This window comes from Anoplophora glabripennis, unplaced genomic scaffold, assembly GCF_000390285.2.
Source record: "Anoplophora glabripennis isolate ALB-LARVAE unplaced genomic scaffold, Agla_2.0 scaffold22, whole genome shotgun sequence".
Lineage (NCBI taxonomy): Eukaryota > Metazoa > Arthropoda > Insecta > Coleoptera > Cerambycidae > Anoplophora > Anoplophora glabripennis.
Window position 1 is genome coordinate 2,045,170 of NW_019416298.1, and position 23,714 is coordinate 2,068,883.

The 23,714-nt window shown below is 35.6% G+C and overlaps 2 protein-coding genes across 7 annotated transcripts in view; one reads left to right on the top strand and one right to left on the bottom strand.

Moving 5' to 3' along the window:
- LOC108917312 (serine-rich adhesin for platelets) overlaps nt 1-23,714 on the bottom strand; it is a 305,787-nt gene that overhangs the window by 128,741 nt on the left and 153,332 nt on the right. The gene's annotated exons all lie outside the window — the stretch shown is intronic.
- On the top strand, nt 2,625-10,120 carry LOC108917313. 2 transcript variants are annotated; one of them, XM_018723860.1, is made up of 3 exons: nt 2,625-2,715; nt 9,448-9,665; nt 9,984-10,120. In XM_018723860.1, exons 2-3 carry the CDS (start codon nt 9,461-9,463, stop codon nt 10,088-10,090), a joined length of 312 nt encoding a protein of 103 aa, XP_018579376.1. In that variant the 5' UTR covers nt 2,625-2,715; nt 9,448-9,460; the 3' UTR covers nt 10,091-10,120. The 2 variants fall into 2 exon arrangements, with proteins under 2 accessions (XP_018579376.1, XP_018579375.1); XM_018723859.1 differs by lacking the exon at nt 2,625-2,715 and adding an exon at nt 9,062-9,156.

Here is a 23,714-nt window from a genome sequence, read left to right on the forward strand (position 1 = left end):
TGTAATCATTTATGAAAGCTCGTTAGCTTTTATTAACATTGAATACCTACCTTGGATATTTAGCCGATGTGTTTCGTCTTAATGAAGCAGAATGGTGCAACGGCGTTTGCAAAAAGCGTATATTTTCAAATGTTTCCACGATTTGAAGAAGTTTTAACATTACTAGACATAAATCTCAAAGACGTGCTATTTGTTCCAGACTATTTGCAAGTATTGCCTCAGGATTTTGAATAATATTACCCAGAAGCCGAAGATCCAAGAAAATTAGATATATGTAAAAGAATAATAAACGAAGAGTAACATCAATAGTACAGTAATCATCAATTAATTTTTGCTTATTTTAATAACGGGGAAGTAATATTGCATTTTTAAAATGTGTATATAATGCGAAGTTTATATATACTGCTTTTTTATATAAATAACTAATAAATATATAATATTTGTAATTATTTAAGTAAGTTCAACATTTTTTAATGGAAATTAATTTTTAACACGAATATGGCTTATTACATAAGGCTCCTCCGATCAAAGATTAATTAAAATCTTACGAAAGGCGCGTCCAAATGAACACGAACAACTTTTTACGGTTCGGTCCCTAATTCGGGTAAATTGAATTTTCTTAATAAAAAAGTAAATACCTGCCAGGAAACAATCTCACTTGACACGCAGCCTCCCTTTTCTCTGTTTGCTCGCATCATTCATTTCCATTCTGCGTGGGAGATGGTTTTCGTAGGACCGACGCCGTTTCATTAAAAAAAAATTATTAAGGTAAATATTTTTTGAAGCCCCAGAACAACAGAATTACCATTTTTGTGAAAATTACAACGCGAACAACTCGATCTCTTTCGGCCTGCAGAGTGAAACGAAGACTAGTTCTAAATAAAGTGTTATACAGGGTGTAAGTTGAAAAGGGGGTCAGTGTTTTTAGCGGTATTAGTACATGATTCCGATTTTTTGTCTTTTAATCAAATTAGTCAATCTCTTTTAATCTATTCTTATAACTTGGAAAATCCGCCTAAAAACTAGCTATTTGATCTATTATTATTTTTCTAACTCTTCTAACAACTTATTCTTGGAATTCCTACGTTCTTTAGAATGCATTTCGCGCGTTATTTGAAATATCGATTTTTCTCTTTATACCAGATGCTCAACACATGGCCCCGACAGTCTAAGTGAACTTGTTCAAAAATACTGTTAAATTTCATGAAGCCTTCTCCGAAGGACGGCCTTGGGCGACGCTAAACCTACTTGAAAACCCTTAACTTTCCATAATTAGTGTTGACCGAAATATTTAACTGCCTGAGTTGCTTTTGTTACAAATTGTTGTATTAGTGTGATTTCCTATTTTATGCAAAAACTGTCGCAACTGTAATAGTGAATAAAAGATATTTCGTATAATTCCACGAGTCGTCTTAAAATGCATAAAATACGGGACGTTTAGTATTCCAGAGACTCCACATCTCCGTATCCGTTTAATTCGTGTTCAAAATCACGCGCTACGATTCCGGGAGCCGTAGCGGCGCTAAATATGGAACTCAACGAAAGCGACGACGTTCCTTTAATTATATACGTGAGACGTTTAGAGTGTCTACACGGATGGCAGTTTAACTACTGGGATGTCTGCGGAACTTCTGCAAAAGTTAAATCCATTATGTTAACTACTCCGAGTGCATAAATAATCGCGGGGATGAAGTTCCCTTTGATATGTTAATTCCGGGGAAATGGAAGAATACCAATTATCCGCAGAGCTGTTACTGGGATAGGTATTGATCCGGATGGCAATAGTATAATGAATGAGTTATATGATCTTTTAAGGTGACGTAATTACTTGAAGGAAGAAAAAGGTGAGGCTGCGAGATGTATTAAAATTACCAGAAGAATGTTGTAAAAAGGAATTCTGTGAATATTAAAAAAAAAAACAGCATTAATTGGTCTGGAAACGCACTATTTTCAAGATAGCGGTTTTAAAAAAGATAGCTTTAAGAAAAAATACCTACATTCAGAACTTGCAAAACCATGCTAGTCATTTTAGTGTTCGATGGTTATGTGGTTTGTAATCATTGTTTTGATAAAGATACAATTTCATCAGTATAAGTCAATAAAATATTTGTCAAGGTCACTACAGTACAGTGTCTCATAAAAAGCAAGATCAAATATTATAACGCTAAAACGTATATCTCTGTTGGTTTTTGCCGACAGCCTCTCAAAGCAACTTTGTAGCGCACGAGGCTTTAATACACGAGAATCTGTAGTAAATCTTCTAAAGTCTGTTAAACAGAGCTCAGCAATTATAAAATCATGTTTGCCTAGTCTAGACGCTACTCGCTACTTTGTTTACACTGTAATGTAGCAACACAATAATAAAGCTGAACAACTTTTAACTTCAACGACGGATCTTCACGGACTGAACCCGGGCTGTTATTTCAAGTAATAACGCTAATGGAAGCGAATATTTCATCAAGGCTGTTCCGTCCCAAAGGAAATGTATTAAACAGAATACCGTACCAGCTGACCGTCAATTCATTTGCTTGTCTCGAATAAATCACGGAAATAAGGCATGCTCTAATTTCTTGGCATCTTCAATGATATTTAATTTTCTTTAGTCTTCTAATGGACGCCATACGTTGCACAGTTTTAACGGAGTGGTTCAGCGGCACCGTTTAACGTCGTCGTGATCAAAATTACTGTAAAGGAAGTTCATAAATACTGCGTAGGGTAAGAGTTCAGTTATTTATTATAACGACTAGAAGTTTGTTTTATCTTTATTTGATTTTTAATTTTGCTTAACTCCATGTTGGGCGCCAAATTGTAAATATTGAAATTTATTTCCCAACTTTTCCCAAATATTTCAAGCATTACAAATATTTGTCATTATTTCACGCTTGCTTAAAAATAACGACATCACATCGAACACGATTTGGAATGAGAAGATCAGCGCCCTTTTTTTCCAAAATGGACTTGAGCAACTGTCGCTCACCGAAAGCGATTGCGGGTAACAATTTTTTTAATGCGGCGTCAGGGACGAGCCGTCACGGAACGAAAGCACTGAAAATATTAAAATCAGGAAGTGTACGACCGGAGCAGCTGACATGCGTTAAGGTTAAAATTAAAACAGGAGCATCCAGCTGTGCACGGCACACCACTCTGCATATTAATTTATTATTTCCATGCACTGGATATTTCGCGGCCGCGACGTGTTCAACGCGGACCATTTTAAATTATTCCGACCGCAAAAATGCCCTTTGCAGCCCGAATCCCGTACGGGTCGCCGCGTTTTTATGTGCGGCTCCATTTTCGCTCGGCCAGAAGGCTCGTAAGTTGCGCGGCAGAACTAACAGATTTTCACGTACGCCGAGGTCAGTTGTACTCACAATCAGTGAATTTTCAGCCCGAGGAAGCAACTGGGCCATATTTCAATAGGACCTTCCTTGACCTAAACCGCAAGTTACTTTCGTACACTTTTGCCTTCAAAGAATTTTTTTATTATTATTTTTTTTTAATAAAAACAAATTTTAGAAATATTTCAATAAAATTTGGTATGAGGGAGTTTTTTGAATAGCGGAATATGAAAGATATATAATAAATTTCGAATTCGCTAAAATACTTGTGAGACAAGAAGTACTGGAAATCGAACATCCAAATAATGAGTCGGAGGAAGGTTTTCAGATGAGCAGAACCTGGTTACCTCTTCCAAGGAACAAGTACATTCGTGAGAGGAGAATGCGTGATACTTTACTTCGAAAACGTTAAAGCCCATGCAACGACATTGACGATACCGCAAACGAACGTGAGACCACACCCACCATCCTGCTGAGGTGTGGAATAGCGCGCAGCGGTGTCAGGGAGTTAGCTTAAAAAAATTTAAAATCATTTGAAAACTCCTAACTACTTAAAGAAGTAACATTTTACTAAGATAACTTAATCTAAATCCCTACCCTGGAAGAATGGCCCGTTAATTTCCGAACATCCTGTTGTATATCTTTCAAGATCCAAGCAGCGCCAATGTGGATTTAATGTGTTCAGTGAAAAAAAATACAGTAAAGTGATAGAAAGACCATTTAATGTAAAAGACAATGCTCTAACGATTCAAAACTGAAAAAATGGACAGTGTTAGTAACAAAACTAATCACCACAAAGGTACCAGATAAATCAAAGACCTACCAAACAAGGGTATCTAACGGTTAAAATAGTATCGAATATCCAATTGTCAGCTCAAACGCTACAATGGATATGAGGAGACATCACACAGACCAAAGGACATGACAATATATTCATACTAATAGTGTTTTCTAAATTTATTTAATGACTGCATCTACATGAATTCCATATAAAATTTTAATTAATGTAGTCATTGTTTAAGTAAAATTTATGTGTAATAACCCTGGGCAACAACTTTTCCAATATCTCAAAACGATGTAGATCTAATTTTAATGCAGTTTTCTTTGTGAACTAAAGCTTTTAAACCTTGAAAATATCATCCCCAGACACAACAAAGAGGACTTTTTTTTCATTGCCGAACCGTAGTCGCGTGGGTTTCGGTAATCTCCCACGCGATTCGCATCTCAAAACAAATACCGATCGTATGGCACCAATTTTTCGAATAAAACGAAACAATAAGTTTCGAAACCGCTCTCGGGATACGTCGCCGAAATCGATGAAATAAATAAAACGTGTAACGGATAGCGCCGAAAAGGCATAAACAATGCCCGGGCTCGAGCCCGGGGGCGTCTGTTTAATAGACCTTTGTTTCCCTTACATAGCGACAAGTCCCTCCGCTCACGCACTCTTCAGCTACATACTTTGCAGGAATAACAAAGCGTAATTGCCTCGGGGATGCGCAGTCACTACCTCTGGGACTTAATATGTCGTTAATAAAAACGTTACGTTTCGCTTGAGGGGTCGCGAGAGTTATGGGGGTCACGGTTTAAGGGGGGTGGTGCGGATGGTGGGTGCTGTTTATGGATTTAGCGTGCAGCTCGTGACACAGTGGATGCTTTGCCGACGTCATCGTTTGGACAAAAAAAACAAATGTATATGCCTATATTGTAGTATAACAACTCCGGGTTCGATCGAAAAAAATAAGTAAACGTAGTTGTGGCCAAAAATATGTGATCGTCATAAGGAATATCTACGTTTTATATATTTACTTTTAAATGACCGGAACGGGCTGGCTACTGACTTTAAAGAGTATGATTTAATTTTATAAAACAAAAGCAGAGTAAATACACCTAACTTTATTATTTACGTACAACAGTCTTCAAATTAAACATAAGACAAATAGAAAGAACAACAAAAACATTAACAACCATTTAACATAAAATGAGAGTGCCAGGCTCACCTAGAGCTCCTGTGGGGAAAGAGCATGGCAGAGAAACCCCCGATCGTTGCTCTAACTACCCAAATATAAATACAAAACAACCGATAACAAAAGGCATAAATTAAGATTCTTTGCTAATGATAAATAACGCCCGACTCATTTACTGTGTCACTAAATGTCACCTCACTCGAATTAGACATACACACTTCCAAGTAAAACTGAAGAGGTTTGGTGTTAGTTAGCCGGCAGGGCCGGAAGGTACTGGAGTGAGATTTCGGAAGATCTGTTTTAGCAATTCTTTTTTTGTATTTAATTATTCTTTTTACAGATTCATTCCTCACGGGAGCAAATGTTAGTAAATTCAACAGGGCTCTTATATGCGTATGACATAAAGTGAGCACAAGAAATGCTTTATTATTTGTTTTTCGAACAACGTAATCATGACAAAACAAGTTAGATGTGAAACAAAGTAGTGGTTATTGCAATATCTTGGCAGTCACGACAATATATATATTTTAACATGTAATAAATAATGAGCAATCGTTAATAATAATTGTAACAATTTTACCTTAGAAAAATATATGCCCTTGAGCATAAAGGAGTGGAAGCTAAATGTACAGAGAAGAATTGTTATCATTAAACATCTATAATCATCACAATCATAAGATTATATAGAACAATTAATAACAAAATACTTAGAGAATATTATCTGTTAATTAATACGGGTTAAAAACCTTGATTTTTCACTATTTTGCCTCACTGCCCACCGATCGTCGTACTCCCATCTCCCCACTGTTCTCACTTCAACTATTTAGGCTTCCTTCCAGAATTCCCCACCTAAGCGTTTGTTTTTGCGCTTCCTTCTACCAACTGTCAATATTACGTTTTCATTATTATACGTAACAGGTGACGTCGAAGTTGATACGATAAGTATGGTTTTGCACAATATCAAGGATTTGGTAGAAAACGGTTCTTATACAAGGTGATCTTAAAAACTTAAACCATAAAATACATACTATTTATTCAATTTCCTTAAAATACCTACCATTTCCATCTCTGGCAAAAACTACGTCTTCTTTCTCATATTTTGTAGCTGTTACATTTTGATGCGAAAAAATTTATAAACCTTAAAACATCACGCCTCACAAAATTAGACGTACAGTTTCATGCCAAGAAACACAAACTTGTTTCTTGTTTTACAAACATCCATCTGTATTTTGTATTTTGCCATGTAAAGATTTTCAAATATCTCTTTTACTCTTTTAAACCTGATATTATTAAATCCAAAACAGCGAAAATTAATTGGATGCAACTATTTATTCAGCGTGTCTATCGCCGTGTGTGTCAACTGCGGTTAACCACTCTAGCTGACGTCACAGTTCAGAGCTACGGCCTTGTCGTGTAGGTGGTGTTAGTGAGACTCGATCTGCGACGTTTGTAACACTGGAAACACTCATACACCCTCGAAGATTAATTATAACGGCGGCACAAAGCGGTCCATCCGAGCAATTAGTCTCGGCCTGCCCGATTCCCCACCGCACATCGGGTCGTTTCTCGTTGTTTCGCGACGTGACGCCGCTAAATGTTATCGAACGGAAGCACGTGCTGGAACCGGAAGCGAGCGGCGGCGGGGGCGCGCGCAACTTCCCGTTTCCGCCGGATGCACCCCCCCTCGTCCTCGCGCGATTCCGAACTGACAAGGGTTTAGGGAGAAATGCCGAAAGTTCGGATTAGTCTCATGTTTTGTTCTAGGTCCTAAAGGTGCGAGAGGGTCGTTTCCTTTTTTTTTTTAGTCTTTAAGTTCCGTTTTAATTTTCGATGAATTTGTGCATAAAACGTGCAAAACATGCACATAAAAAATAACAAGCCTATTATTAATGACCACTGTTGATGACCTAATATCATTATTGTCTGTTTGGAAATGAAAGAGAGTAATAAAACCCCGAGATAAGAACCGGCCATGGGCGTGGTAATATTTCGTTTCAGGTAATAATCGGGTAACACTAATGCTAACAAAAATGACAGGGATTGGAAAATCGACTATCTACAGACTTTTAAAGGAAACAAAAAATGAACAAGATACTGTAAATCCCCCAAAATCATCTACAGGGAGGTCAAAAGTCGTTATAGATGATTTCTTCAAAAATGTCAATCGCAGAAAAGTACACTCATTTTATTTTAAAAAAGAAATACCAACGCTAAACAAAATTTTAAGTGAACTTTCAGAGGACAACGATTTGCCAAAAATCAGTAGAAGCAAATTATGGGCCGTCTTACGAGAGTTGAATTTTTGCTGGGAAAAGCAGAACAGGAAGTCAGTTCTTATCGATAAAGATGAAATTATTTGTTGGCGAAGATCCTACTTAAGATCAATTAGAAAATTCCGTGACGAAGGGAGGAATATTTATTATCTAGACGAAACTTGGGTCAACGAGGGATATACTGTAACAAAAGTATGGCAAGATAAAAATGTAAAAAGTTTTCGACAAGCATTTTTGGATGGACTTTCAACAGGGTTCAAGGCACCTTCAGGTAAAGGGCGAAGATTAATAGTGACACATATAGGTAGTGCCAGTGGTTTTGTAGATGGCGGTTTACTTTTATTTAAATCTAAAAATACAGGTGACTATCACGAAGACATGAACGCAGATGTTTTCGAAGAGTAATTTACACAGATGTTGGATCTTATTCCTCCGGGGTCTGTAATTGTCGTGGATAATGCCAGTTACCATTCACGGCAGACCGAGCGGATATAATTCAATGGTTACCGGTCATTCTCTCTTTCATTTCTAAACAGACTATAGTATGGTATAAAAAATATTTTTTCGTAAAAACAATGGGCTATTAAATGATGTCATTAACACAATATTTTCAGTCCCATCAATTTCGATAGCCCAATGTGATAAAATCAACCACCACGGTACATTATGAAATGAAGCATAAGTTGAAAATTAACGAAGGGAAGAAGAATTACAATGTTTTTTTTCTGTCAAAATTTACGCATCTTTCGAATTTTGACATCGACATTGCACGTAACGCTAGAAATCTACTACAAAACCGCTTAAACATCCTGACAGTTTTCCGGAAAATGTGAACCAAAGCAACGCCGGTCTAGAATCCAAAAATTCACGAATGTTTCGAATCCAACTGTAAATAACGTATGCCAATGTTTTAACATTTTTTTTGGAGTTTTACGCAGATACAGTCAAAAATAGTTGCCGATACTGGAAGGCACTCCTAGAGCACTCTGTATAATTCGAATGGCAGACCTATTCATTAAATATATACATACTTATTAAACAAATTTATCCTAAAATGTCATCATTTTGAATTTATGTTGAAACATATCACAAAACTAACGGATGAAAAGGCTATTTTGCTCTGCTATAAATATAATATTTTATAGAATATATAAATTCGATGATTTGAATCACGGACGTAAATAAATTTGAATATATGGATGGCGCCACAGATTTGTCCATATTTGTATGAAAATCTGCTTAAAAAGTAAACTGAACTAGTTTTAAACACTAAAATGATGCTTTTTGAAGTTTGTTTTTGATTTCTGCAAAACCGCGTTTCCTGAATGCAGTCGCCTTCTCGCGGGTCATTCGCTCTGAGGTGTGCAGATTCGCCAAGTGCCTACATTTACTGGCACAAATAACGTTCTCTGGTAACTGTTCTCCGCAAGACATCTGCATAGCTGTCAACGACGGAATCGTCAGTATGACCGGCAGACCTGTATGCCGTGCAACCGACTGCATATATTTAGACAGATGTATACAGATGAGAGTTTCGAAATAATTTAGAACTGGTACGCGCGAAGATTTGGCGAATATGTAAGTACTCAATTATAGACTACATTTTTAATTTCTTAATAAAATAATAAATAATTCTTTGCATCAATTTATTAAAATACAGATAACCAAGGAAGAACGTAAGTCATTGTAAAAAGTTTCGTTGACTTTAAATTGAGTTAAAAAGTTGCTTTATTTATTCAAAGTGTACGCCGCGCTCCTGTTAATTCGAATTGTCTTTCAAACTAACCGGAGACATACATTTTTTAACAAAAACACTAGGTATATCTCGGTCGATTTTCTACGGTAATAAACCACCCCTCTCGGTTGCAGGCTCTGGTTATCGATGGTACTCATGGCCGCCCATCTGGGCATCAGTTACGCCAGCAGCAAATCCTGCGTGTGCTGGGAAGGATACAAGGCCGACTACGGCGAAAACGGGGCACAGTGCGTAGCGCTCGATCAGTTCCACATCATGCCCTGCAACATGGCCAAGGCCCCCAAGTGTCAATGTTCGGGACGGGTGAGCAGCATCCTCAAGGATCGGACAGGTAATTCTTTGCGCCAGATCGAGGTACGAGCTGGAAAAAATGGCATGCGATCCGATCAGAATAAGGTATTCTTGGAATACTAAAATAAATGTAGACCATTCGTATTTTTGCTCGTTTTATAAAGCAAGCTTCGCCAAAGAAACGGTTTCATAGAGAGCCAACGTATAACAGTTCGTGCGTATCATTAGCGGTTTAATTTCCTTGATGTGTGCTGTTTTGGATTAATTTAAGATGGATGCGTGCCGTTAGGGCAATGCCAATTTTCATCGTAACTCATCAAATGAGTATAAGAAATATACAATAAACATTCTTTTTCAGGGACATGGTGTACGAGATACAGGCGAGGGCAAGAACTGATGCGCTGGCCATGTGAGAATATGCAGGAGTGGGATGAATTCTTCAAAAAACATCCAGACTTCATTTAAACGTTTTATTAAATTTTTTTTGTGTGCCAATGTACTGTAGGTAAAATGCATTTCGCTGGTATATTCATTAAAAATACTACATTTGTTGACTGTTGTTTGGCAATATCCCTTGCTCAAACTGCATTACAATTAAAAATAATACCAAGAGCTGTCGTTTCCCAAGAGTTGTGTGTAACATGTACTGTTTACTTTATAATTTGCGCGATTATTTTTCCAGTTTATTTAAGTTACATTTTACCGAACTCTGAAACGACACTGTTTATTCGGGGATAATTTTATGGAAAGTAATTATTTCGCCAAGTAAATAAATAATCATCATATAATTTATTCGATTGTAGATAAATTTTAAAACAATTAAATTTACATATTAATAACTTTACGTACATATTCATAAATTAATGAGATTCAAATTTATCGTTACTGCATAAACAATAACAAAGGCATGTTTCATAAAAATAACATCATTATTCTATTAGTCACCCGCAGTAAAACAATTTTGCTATTTATAGGCCGCCATCTCGGGTCGTCAAAAGTCAGTTTATTGCAACAATTCCCAGTAATTCTCGTTATACTCTTTCCAAGTTTATGAAAAACGGAATTCTTCAAGGAGTGAAAAATGAACAGTTTTAAAAAATCGTATAATCAGTGTCAACACCAACCTATGAGGGTCATCCAGGTTCATCCCGACTTTTAACTGCTGTAAAGCCGCTTAGGAGAAAAAACGTCGTCGTAAATCAAAGAATAAAAGTGTCACTGCCGTCAGTCTCACCGTAAACCCCCTAAACGTGAATGTGTTACGCACATATAAAGTGGTTCGTTATACAGAGCCTCTATAAAAAAGCCACGTGACCAGTAATTGTGTTTGCAACACTAATTTCATTTCTTTCGCGTTGATATTTATTAAATTTTGATAAAATTAAAAATTACTAAAACAATAAGATCAAGATTATTTTACAACACAACATTGCGTTTTATCGGTTGGTGATTGATATAATTTTTCACGTCACTTCAATCAGCCAATCGGGAATCAGATTGTCTCGAACGTAGAAGTGTTGTCATTGTTAAGGAAGCTCTGTTGAGTTTATGATGAATTTTCCAGGCGCAAATATTGACTGACACTTTCCTAAATAGAAAATGTGACATTTGAAAGCAAAATTTACGGGCACACGAACTGTACTTAGATAAAATATTATCCATAATATACAGGGGATTCTTCTGTAACTCTGCAACTGTAAAATTTACAAAAAAATGGTTTTAATAAAAGTAAAGAGAATATTTTTAGCTTTACAGGATGTCCCATTTTGCGTGGGCGCTACAGTACTTTGTTATTTTAAATGGAACACTCTGTATATTATTGCGTTTTTGAATTCATTGGTTAATATTAGGTAGAGTTTATTAAATGTACATGGTGTTTAAAACGTACCGTTTTCGACATAATCAGTTGTTTTTGAAAAAAATCTCAAAATGAGGCTAGATGAGGCTCTAAACCGTAAGAGTTAGAAGCATGCAGTTTACACAGTTCATTTTTGGAATAAATTAGTCTATCTTGTCATCTGTGAGCAAAACGTGTACGTTATTCTGACTCGGAAATACTGAGACCTACATTTAATAATCTTACAAATTGAAAAACTTTTTTTTTCCAAATGGAATGGTCCATATTAATTATCATGGGTCAATGCAAAATTGAATGCCCTTTCGACTGATATAAGGTTGTCCCTAATTATATTTAACAGTTTTCCAGAAAAATCAGGTTCTTTTCTAATGTCCGAAAAAGTATCAACATTAATGATATTATTTCGCTTTTGATTAGCAAACACCTCTTTTGCTATTTGAATGATGACACGAATATCTATGAAGAATATGAACATTTAAAAAATGGTGTAATATGTTTGGAAGACAAAAAAATTCGTAAATATACAGATGATTAATTTACATTTCATTGAAATTTGTAAACTTATATTAACAATGAAAATAAAAATGCTATAACTCAATGTGTATGGTACTTGTTATTTATTCCCTAAGTTCAAACTCCTATAAAAAAAACACGTCAAAAACAACCACTTATCATATTTTCAAAGCAACAAACATTTTTAGTATTGAACCGAAAAAATTATTTTATAATAAATTCACTAATAGGTATGTACATTCAACGAAGATTATAACCACACATTAAATTATTATGAGTTCAAAGTCAAAATCATACATATTTACCAATTTAAATGATAAGGTCGATAGGTCAGACCAAAATAACTTCTTGTCTGTACTTCATATACTATATTAGGCTAATTTCCTTACTATTTTAAAGTATAAATGGCCATGATGCCGCCACCTGGCTGCCCAATCACAACTGCACAGGTAAACCTTCCACAACAACTATACACACAAGTCTTCCGCCAAAAATAACTCGCACATCTAAACTCGCACAAATATGAGGGTATAAGATAAAAAGACGTCGTTATCATTCAAATTCCTGACAGTACATACTCAGAGGACACGAGAAGATGGTTTTAAAAGATTACCTTACCTCCACGTTTTCGAATAGAGAAAATACTAGTAGTTGATTAGTTTGATTTACAAAATTAGTTCAATTGAAGTAAATGAATTTTCAAAAATAACACGAGGAATAGAATTAAAATGTCTACAGTTACCGAAATAAAGTAATTAGTTTTTTCTTTATGGGCCGGGGAGTAGTTTTATATTCACATAACTCTGATGTATGTAGACAAACAGGACGTTAATGATATATTCTGCGAAGACGTAATTATCGTTGTTTTTAAATAAAGTTTTACATTAAATTTTACTTTACTATTTTACTTCAACTGATCCTGAATTATCCTGATTCTGACTAAAGGATTTAGTCCAGACTGTTTCAAAGAGTCCATATTTGGGTGAATCGTATATCCACGGAGATTTTTGGCTTTTTGGCTTTCAAATATCACTAGATATGAACATTTTTTCTATGCGCATAAAAAAAACGTGGGCTTAACTTTTGGCGGCACAATATGTTAAAAAAATTTCGAAAAATGTCATATTTTTCTTCCTATTTAATTATGTATCTTTTCAAGAGTTGATTTTAGGCGCAAATGGAAGAGGAAAAAAATTTTGCAATCCAGATTTTGAAAAAAAATTGCAAATTTTCAAAATTTTGCACAGCAAAAACTAAGGCCCTTAGATACTTGAAAATTTAATCACATATAGAAGGGCTCTCAAACTTTCAAACGGTTTTTGAAATATTCGAATCTCTCAATTAGGAGAGCTCTGGCGCTTGGTTAAACATTGGTCGAATTTTTGTACTATAATTTTGTATTTTTGTAATATAATGAGTTAATTCTCACTAGCTTATATTTTAAGCAGTAAATAATATTTGAATTATACTTCACAAAAGAATTGATGATTAAATTAATTAATTAACTAATTACTAATTTTCGATATATTTTGAATATAATTGTTGTTTTAATAAACAGTATATAAGTTTATGCACTTTCCTTTGATACAATAAAAAAATCAAGTTGATAATTAAAGGAAGTTTAAATATAAATAATTATTGGACTGTTGAAAGACCAACCAAATATGCTAATTGTTTTTTTTTAAATCGCGAGATATCGATTTAAAGAAAACCCATCAAAATCGGACCTCTAGAAGCTGATATATTAAAAATTTTTAAGCGCGTCGCGGTTTTGAACTGGCCGATTCAATTTCGAGCAGGCTGAAGCGGCCGCGTTCTCTGCTTCCCCCACCACCACCACCACCCGTACGATTTTCTTGAATTTCTCGCTCACATAAATAACTTTAAACGCGTTTTAAAGTAGGTTGCCAATGAAGAAAAGTATTGTAATCTTAGACCTGGTAAGTACTCGGAATAGCAAAGGTATTTTTCGAAAAATTATCCCGGTTGTCCCAGTACATTTAGTGTAAATGACGGTTAACTTTGATCGGCTATAACTACGTAACTAATTGACCAATCGATCTGTTTTTTTTTAAAGAAGCGTCTTTCCAATAACTTAAAACCTGTTTTAAAAAATATTCACAAAGTTATTCTAATTGTTTATAAAGTACAAAAATTCGACCAATGTTTAAAAAAGCGCCAGAGCTCTCCTAATTGACGGATTCGAATTTTTCAAAAACCGTTTGAAAGTTTGAGAGCCCTTTTATATGTGATTAAATTTTCAAGTATCTAAAGGTCTTGGTTTTTGCTGTGCAAAGTTTTGAAAATTTGCAATTTTGTTTCAAAATCTGGATTGCAAAATTATTATGCAAAATCTATCAAAACGATTTTGATGAAATTTGATGTGATGATTCTACATAACATGAAGTTTTCTTGAGCCAAGTATGAAGGTCCTATACCCAACTTAAAGACCCCAAAAAAATTCCCTAGAAAGTAATGTTTTTAACCCCATTTTTGGCGATTTTTTTTCGATTTTTACAATAATAATCATGTTTGGTAAAAAATTTAATTAGAAAATTTTTTTCCTCTTCCATTTTCGCCTAAAATCAACTCTTGAAAAGATACATAATTAAATAGGAAGAATAATATGACATTTTTCGATTTTTTTTTATAACATATTGTGCCGCCAAAAGTTAAGCCCACGTTTTTTTTATGCGCATAGAAAAATTGTCATTTCTAGTGATATTTGAAAGCCAAAAAGCCAAAATCTCCGTGGATATACGATTCACTCGAACCAAAACAGATACCGCCTAGTCTATAGAATTAATTGTTGTTCTCTACCTCCTGCTGTCGCCGCTTTATAAGTCTTCTCGTATTCCTTTGCGCAAGTTTTTTTAACTTTGCTTCTTTCATATTACGATACACTTCCATTAGATCCATCTCCCATCAGAATCCCGCCACACAATCAAATCCGCTTCTGCTAGACCCGCATGTGAGACGCTCTATATGCCCCGCGACACATTTCTGAGATTGACATTTCATACATCAATTTATCCGCTCCCCAACGGGAGCTTTAGGACCGCATTTTACGACGTGCACATCGTTCGCGCCCCCCGCGCGCCCTGCCCACGCCGAGGACAACACAAACCGCCCGGATTTACAACTGCGGCCCTTGATTAAACTGCGGAAGCCCAATAAGAAAATATTAAGATATCCGCCGTTCACGATTTTACGGCAATTCGGATAATGGGGTTTACGTCCGGCCGATAAAGGGGATTAATTGGTTAATGGACGACAGTGGCGCCATCTGTTCCGTACCATAAAACCGGTATTGATGCGTGACATAAACTCTAAATATTATTAGAAGAATTCGGGTTTGTGTCTTTTTAAGGGCTGGACGTAAAACGGGTGGTGCCACATTTACGCAGTGTCTCAACAAAAGCGTTGGGACGTCGCTAGATCGCAACAATTGATCTAAATGTATGGATTTAGCAAGATAGTAAATTAGAGTCGACGTTCGAACTCGTCTCAAGAGAATTCCGACCAGTTGAAGTTGATTTTCTGACATCTGTCCTCTGGACCTGTTGTGTCTGTCGTCTATTTCAGCTGCGTATGTTTGCAAATGTTTGTGATTTCGTAGACAGATTCAACGGATGGATTTGAAACACTAGTGAAATTTCTATTTTCAACCGACACTTTCTGGATCTATACTCCACCGTCGAAGTGGTTTTGGAGTTGTTTAGGGATCTATGGGTACTCTTGAACTACTCTGAATACACCCTCGAGGTAGCACACTGGTTTTGGAGGCTTTCAGGCGAGTCCTTTTACACTAAATGATATTTTGGCACTTTGCAGTGACTACTCTAGCGTTTATATCACCATCTTTTAGGTTTTGCCTTGCCTAGCACTGATTTCTTAAGAACACTTTGAATTTGGAAGCTACTTGGAGTTTGTTTTTTTTAAGGTCCCCTTAGAGATTGAATTTTAAAATTTTGGATTTATAGAAATTCTGCTGATAACAATAAATGAGCAAATATAAAATTTGGAGCGTACTACAGGTACTGGCCAGGTATCCATTTCTGGTTACTGAGTTGTAAGGTACCAGAGTAGACGTTCGAACACATCCTATGATGGCTTCGCAAGGGTTCTGCAGCTATATTCGCCTTAAAATTGAACTTGTTGCCTCTCCGGATTATTTAACACATTATTGAAATCTGTTCGAATGGCACTGGTTTTTCAGTTCAAAACTTTTTATTTCTGAGGCGGGTTTTCTGCGCGTCCCGAGCATCGTTGCTGGTCGCTCTGTCACAAGTCTCCATCGGCATCGTCTGCTGCGGCTTTCGTGTTTGGAGGCGACTGGGGTCTTCGTAGAGGGTTTTTTTGAGACATTTTCAAAACATCGGCGAAAATCTCGTATTTCGCTCTGAGCCTTCTACCTCAGTGGAATGCTGCCTGAGCTCCCTTGAACATGGGTATCTACTTTTGCGTCGCGTACATGGGTTAAAAACGGCATCGTAATTTATATTCGAAAGTGGAGTGAATTTGTAATACGACAATATCAATAGAATAAAATAATAAAATTGCTTGTTATTTATCTTTAAAGTTGTTAGAAAGATCGTAATAAATCGCAAACTCCTGCAAATATAATAATTTAAAAATTCCACATATATTTTTTTAATGAAATTGTAAATAAAGTGGGAATCGACGAATCGAATTTTGTTTGTATTAAAATAATTTAAATATACACCGTGTCCACCTAGTGTGCGTAAGTCCAATATCTAGATTAATAAAAGATATAACTTTTTTTTTTCTTCATAGTTGCCTACTTTCCCGAACTGCACAAAATGTAAAAATATTTGCATATACAGGGTGTTCAGTTTTTCCTGTGCAGGTACCAACTTAATTTTTTTAAGTGGAAACCTATATTTTTTATGGCATTATCGAATTCTACGTGAAAAATTAACAGGACTTTGTGTTATGATCCCTATTAAAATATTGATAATTTTCGAGATAATCGATTTTTCATTTTGTTTTTCTTATGTTTCGTCACTTCTAGTAGTTGACATTGTGTGACAGCTAGATTTTTTTTTCAAGAACTGTAGAGTGAAGATGGCTATTTCAAAAAACGTATCAATAGTTGACCTGCGATATACTGGGGGCAAAAAAATCGTGCCAAACCAAATAATTTAAAATTTGAAAAATCTCGACTTTTTCAAATAGAACACCCTACCCTGTGTTTTATGACTTCATTAGATGCCTTTCTGTAGACCATATAATTTTTTAATAGCTTTCCCTATACCTAAGTTGCGTAGTTTTTACAAAAAACCACTTTTATGTAAAATACCGGATTTGCGCCCGTTCCTTTGGCTGTAATATGATTATTTTACTGTTATTATATTTTTCCTAATACCTATTCATCTTTCAGGTTAGAGAACACCTAAATCACGTATATTTAAACCAGTGGTTAGGTCGTGGTGGTCCAGTTCCTTGGCCCGCACGTTCGCCTGACTTAAATAGTCTGGACTTTTTCTTATGGGGTTATATCAAGGACCGTGTATACGAAGAGTACCACCAACGGATATTCAAGACTTAAAAGAAAAGTTTCAAAACGAATTTCTAACTATAACGCCTCAAATGTTAAGAAATGTTCACATTAATTTTCGTAGATGCTTTGTGTAGAAAAGAACGGTGGACAGTTTGAACATTTATTTTAAGTTAGCTTGCGACTATGAGAATTCTTTTTTCAAAATTCTATTCATCCAAGTTTTTTAATCTCCAATTTCACTAATAACTTTCTTAACTACGGTAACAGTGCTTGATTTTCAATATGATACGGATGAAACTTCTTCTTCAATATTTTATTTGTCAAGCTTTTGAAAACTCCAAAGTTACTACTAATTTCCTGGCACTTATATTTGGATTTTCAACAGCAGACGCCACAACTTTAAACTAAATAATATTATCGTTGTTACTTTCATGTCTCCTGGTAGTTTCCTCATAATTCGCATTTGCTGTTCATTCAAACCTTTCCTTGACACTTTCAAAACAGTGGGAATCTCTGTAAATTTGGATCATTTGCTTTGTAAATACGCGCTGCTAGCAAACATTTCCCATATTTTGCCAATTCTTAATCACTTGTAGCGATTTTATGGTTTTTTGATTTTATTTACAAATAAATGGTAACTTTCCATAAAGACTTATTTATTAAACTCAAATATCTAAATTTTTCAGTTATTAATTTTTATTTTAAATAGTGTAGAACGAATAAAAACGAATAAGGTTAATAAAAATAAATACCCTTACAATATTTTTCCCGACAAAGGAACGAGCGCAAATTCGGTATTTTACATAAAAATGGGCTTTTTGCAAAAACTACGCAACTTAGGTATAGGCTAATAGCTATTAAAAAATTGTAGGGTCTACAGAAACGCATCTAATGAAATCATAAAACACAGGGTGTTCTATTTGAAAAAGTCGAGATTTTTCAAATTTTAAATTATCAGGTTTGGCACGATTTTTTTGCCCCCTGTATATCGTAGATCAACTTTTGATACGTTTTTTAAAAGGGCCAAAAAGATTTCTAGCTGTCACACAATGTCAACTACAAGAAGTGACGAAACATATGGAAAAAAAAATGAAAAGTCGATTATCTCGAAAACTATCAATATTTTAATAGAGGTCATAACACAAAGTCCCGTTAATTTTTCACGTAGAATTCGATAATGCCATAAAAAATATAGGCTTCCATTTAAAAAAATTAAGTTGGTACTTGCCCAGGAAAAACTGAACACCCTGTATTTGCAAATATATTTAATCCAGGAATTACTCAGCATTACCTCGAATTAATCGATAAGGCATCCTTTGTAGGAGGCGAAGTGCAAGTACAAAAACATCGGGACCCCCCGTTACGACCGTCGCGGTCCTTTGTCAAACGGAGAAGTGTCCCGAAAGTGAGGCTGTTCAGCTATCGATTCGCAGCTTTTTATCTGTCTCATAAAAAGTTACTTTCAGTTGGGCGCCGCAAGCGCCATACATCTTTGACATTGCGAGAATGAATCTCCCCCCGGAGGGTCCGAGACCATTATTGAATTATGAATTATTGTGGGTCACGCCCAAGCAGGACGCCCGAGTCTATCTAAGTACTTGGACCCCGGGTAAGTTCTTCGGCTATTGTTGCTGTAAATCCTCCCGGCGGCGTCACAAAGGTCACCCGCCGGGAGCGAAAGTTGGTTTTGCAGGTCTGCGCGGTCTTGGACCGATTGTTTGTGCTGTTTTAATTTATTTTTTCGACGACATACTGTCACGGTTTTACTTTTCTCAGACGGAGAAATCCGAAACGAATATCTAAATTTCTACTCCACGACTTGGACTCCGTATGGTTGAAGCTCCAGATGATCTTGGACATGACATGGACACCGACATAGAGTGGACTGGAGACAACCTTGTAACTCAGACTTATATTTAAATTTTCTCGAAGTTGACCTACAAGATTTTCTAGATGAATTAGGTACCTTGGAACATTTTGGACATGCCGTGTTCCAGCAGGACGGAACCCCAAAACCACTTAAACCGACGTTTTAACATATGGATTGGTAGAAGAAATGCATCAATTAACTGGCCAGCCAACAGTCCAGATCTTACTCCAATGGATGTGTTTCTATGGGGATATTTAAAAAATCGCATTTATCAAAACGTTATAGTTAGTTAACTAATTAGTTTTTTTATTAATTTTTATTTGCTAATTTTTCAAAGACTGAATATACAGGTTGTTACAAATTCGCTTCTCACTACAGGGATCTCGAAAACGGTAAGAGATACAAACTAGCTTAAATGGGGGCAAAGTTGCGTAATCAGGGGACCTACATTATGCCTCTAAAAAATCAAGGCTAACATGATCAGTTTTCGATATATTTGAAAAAAAACGAAATTTTGGAAATCCTTTTTTGTTTTATTTCAGCCTTTCTCAAGGCCACTTTTTGCCCTCTATCGAATGGCATAATCAATTTTTATATGTAACGTTTCGTCTCTCCAGGACCATCATCAACTTAATTTTTTTAAATACGACCCTGGAAATTTCATTACAATTTTTGCAAGCCTTCAAGACCCCTAATACTATACTGCCTCAGCCTGAACCAGATTCAGACGTTTTGTCTAGAAAAATTTAAATAACTAGATAGATTTAACAGGGTCTAACGACACTTACAGTATACGATAATTCAATAAACAAGAAAATCTAAATAAAAAATTTAGATAAATTTGGAACGAATACACTGAAGGTGAAATTTTCGTGACAAAAGGCAATATTGCGTGAGGCAATACAGTATTGGAAGTCATGATAGCTTGCAAAATATATAATAAAATTTCTAGGGTCGTATTTAAAAAAAATAAGTTGATGATGGTCCTGGAGAGACGAAACGTTACATATAAAAATTGATTATGTTATTCGAAGTGTTCTTTTTTCAATATCACCTCAAAAAAAACAGATTTTCAAAATTTCGTTTTTTTTTCAAATATTTCGAAAACTAATGTTAGCCTTGATTTTGTAGAGGCATAATGTTGGTCCCCTGATTATACAACTTTGTCCCCATTTAAGCTACTTCGTATCTCTTACCATTTCCGAGATCCCTGTAGTGAGAAGCGAATTTGTAACAGCCTGTATGTCTTGTTATATAAAAAATGCTTAGAATTAAACGAAGAATCAATAAATTAATTCAGATATAAGGTGTCGCATTTAAAAAAGTATACTTTTTGATATGCCCTGTATTATAATACGTTTAATCAATTTTCAAATACCTTGCAAAAAGTACAGAAAATCTCCTACAAACTCTCTTTTTTTGTACAAAATTTTATTGCCCCAAATAAACAAGTTAAAGTGGGTGGAGATTATAGAAAATCACCCGGTACATGGAATTTTGCTATTGGAAACGATTCTTACAAATTGAAAACGAATTGATCACTTCACATTTTCAAGTAGTGCAAAAACTCGCAATTTTATAGAATGACATTTTCCAGTCTCGCGACTCTAACAATGGTGATCGGTCATAAAATTTTCAATTGTCGACTGCCTCTAATTGAATTCCGCCGAGTCTATTCGCAGGGCTATCTAGATTTTTCAGTAATTAATTAATGGTCCGGTCCCGATTAAAAGTAAACAGCGATGCTACGGAATTAAATACGATTTAATGCTGTATCGTTCGGAGGGTTTAATTAAAAGTAAAGAGTTTTTCGAGAGGATCCTGAAAAATGTTTGACTCTGAACTGACGGCGGGTATTCATTCGCCAACAGGTCTATACGTGGGGGTTAATTAAAAATTTCCGGCTCGATAATAATGAGACGTTGATAATGTAATTTCCGCTAGGATTAATATGTTCGGTGTTTTATTAGCACGCGTTTTTTTTGCGAAAAGTAATATAAACGTCGGACTAGCAGAGCGGAAAAAATTGTTATTCTTTATTAAAAAAAAATAATCATTACGTTACATTTGTGAAATAGGTACTAATAAAAACAGCAAGCTACAACTATTTAACAAAAACTTACACGAAGTTCGGAGTTGGAGCGGGTGTAAGCAAACAGAAAATAAAGCAACGCCGCAGAAATCCGAGACAGTGTCGATTGAAACTTTTGAAACAGAGACCTAGATGTCGGGGCTAATGTTTTATTAATGGCGATAGGCTGACGGATAATCGATGCGAGAGCAGCACCGCAAATTCTTTTCAACAAAACAAACGCCCGGCGTAAACAAACCGGTATAACGCAACGGCACATTCATTATGTAAGAGATAATTACGTTCGGAATATAATGCAGTCATTAAGACAACTTAATTATGGATTAATGTGTGCGGGTATTCATATATTCTCGAGGATGCTGCCGGCGGATACCCAGTGGACAAAGAAAAACGTCAAGGTCGTCGGGGTAACAAAGGATATGTCGCTTTGTGAAGGATAACATTGACAATATGTGGGGTGTGTGATAAGTACCTGCTAGCCTCCCGAGGGGTATAGGAGCGGTCAAAATGACATTAGAACTTCCAACATCGGACTCTTAAGGGGTTTACGGTTTGGGTTTTAACTATGAAGCTTTGAAACCGCCTTAATTACAGGGAAGGTTTCATGATTTGAATTTAAAATCGAACTTTTATTATTACAAAGGACTGGCCTCAATATATATTTTAAAAAAAATTGACATGTCATGATATCAAACTAAGAATATTATTTTTAGAAACTCTGAAGATGTTTCTTTAAAACCCGCACTTTTCATTTATTTCGATATAGTAAACGGTTTCCGAGATAAATTGGTTTTTGAAGATAAAGATGAAATAAATCAGAATAGAATAAAAAAACATTAAGTTATATCTATGTATGAACAGGCAGAAAACAAACAAATTTAAACTTTCGAAAATATTTGAAAATAAAGTTAATTCAAGTTCAGAAGGTGTGTAACAAAAGCCGGGACGCGTAGCAATTTATTTCTAGTTCTCGGAACGAATGGGCCAAAAAGTAAATTATTTCAGTCAACACTAATTATCGAAAGTTAAGGGCTCTCAAGTACGTTTAGAGTCGTCCTTCGAGGAAATTTAGCAATATTTTTTTTAAACAAGTTCACTTAAGAGTCGGGGCCATGTGACAGTCATCTGTCGCGTCCGGGAGGCGCCAACCTATGCTGGGACAGAACAAAGAAACCCACATTTTTAATAACGCGCGAAACCACGAGAAGAGCGTAGAGGCTCCAAATTAGAATTAAATCAAATTGTTAAATTGATAATAATTGGAAAAGAAAGTAATAGATCAAATAGCTGGTTTTTAGGCGGACTTTCCAAGCTATAAGAATAGATTAAATAAGGTTGACTGATCCGTCCCGTATTGCTACACGGAGTCACTAGAGGAAGGCTAGGGTTACTTGTAAGTTCAGTTAGTCACAGAATTATTTATATAAATGTAAGTCCAGTCAATTAGGTAATTATTAACATAGTATAAGATAAGAACAGAAACTTCTGGACCCAAGAAATGGGCGTGTCGAAGCGAGGTGTCGAGAGAGATCCGAAAAACAAGCAGTTCTTCCTTGGGTTTCGCATTGAGCAGTCTACTTAGTTTTAGAGTCTCGGGTTAATTTAATAAAGGTAAAGTCATTCCAAATTTTGCTACGAAGCGCGCATTCCCTGAATCTCGGTACGCTGTCGCGTGTAAATAAATTAATTAATAATGTTGTTCTAGCCGTTGCGTCGTTATTTTGTTTGTTTGTTTTGTTTATTGTTATTGAAACCCTTCCTGGAAGTTTTGGTGTTTCCTTTTGTTGCCCTCAACTTCAGTGTCACCCTGTATAGCCAGCCACTAGATTACATTCTACGTGTGCAATCGAGGGTAAGTGCATGAAATTCATTCTCTGAACGTACAACATTTCTAAGTTCCCACGTATTAATTAAAGTATAATGATATTATAAACTCCATTTCGAGAATTGAATAGTAAACTCTTTTGAAATCCAGACTCGTTATGATACTGGTCATAACTATATATAGATAGATAAATAAAGAAATAATCCCTCAGGTTACAGATGGAACCATATAGATTCGAAACGGTACAACTTTTTAGTGTACCCGATATATAGTGATGTTTTTTGTATTTATCTGCTTTTTTTCAGTGTGAGATTTCTGGTTGGACAAAACTGTTTTCATAAAAATAACTTTTGTTTGATTCTTTTACCAGAAGAGTTTATTTCATTAATTTTTAAATTTTTGGTGAA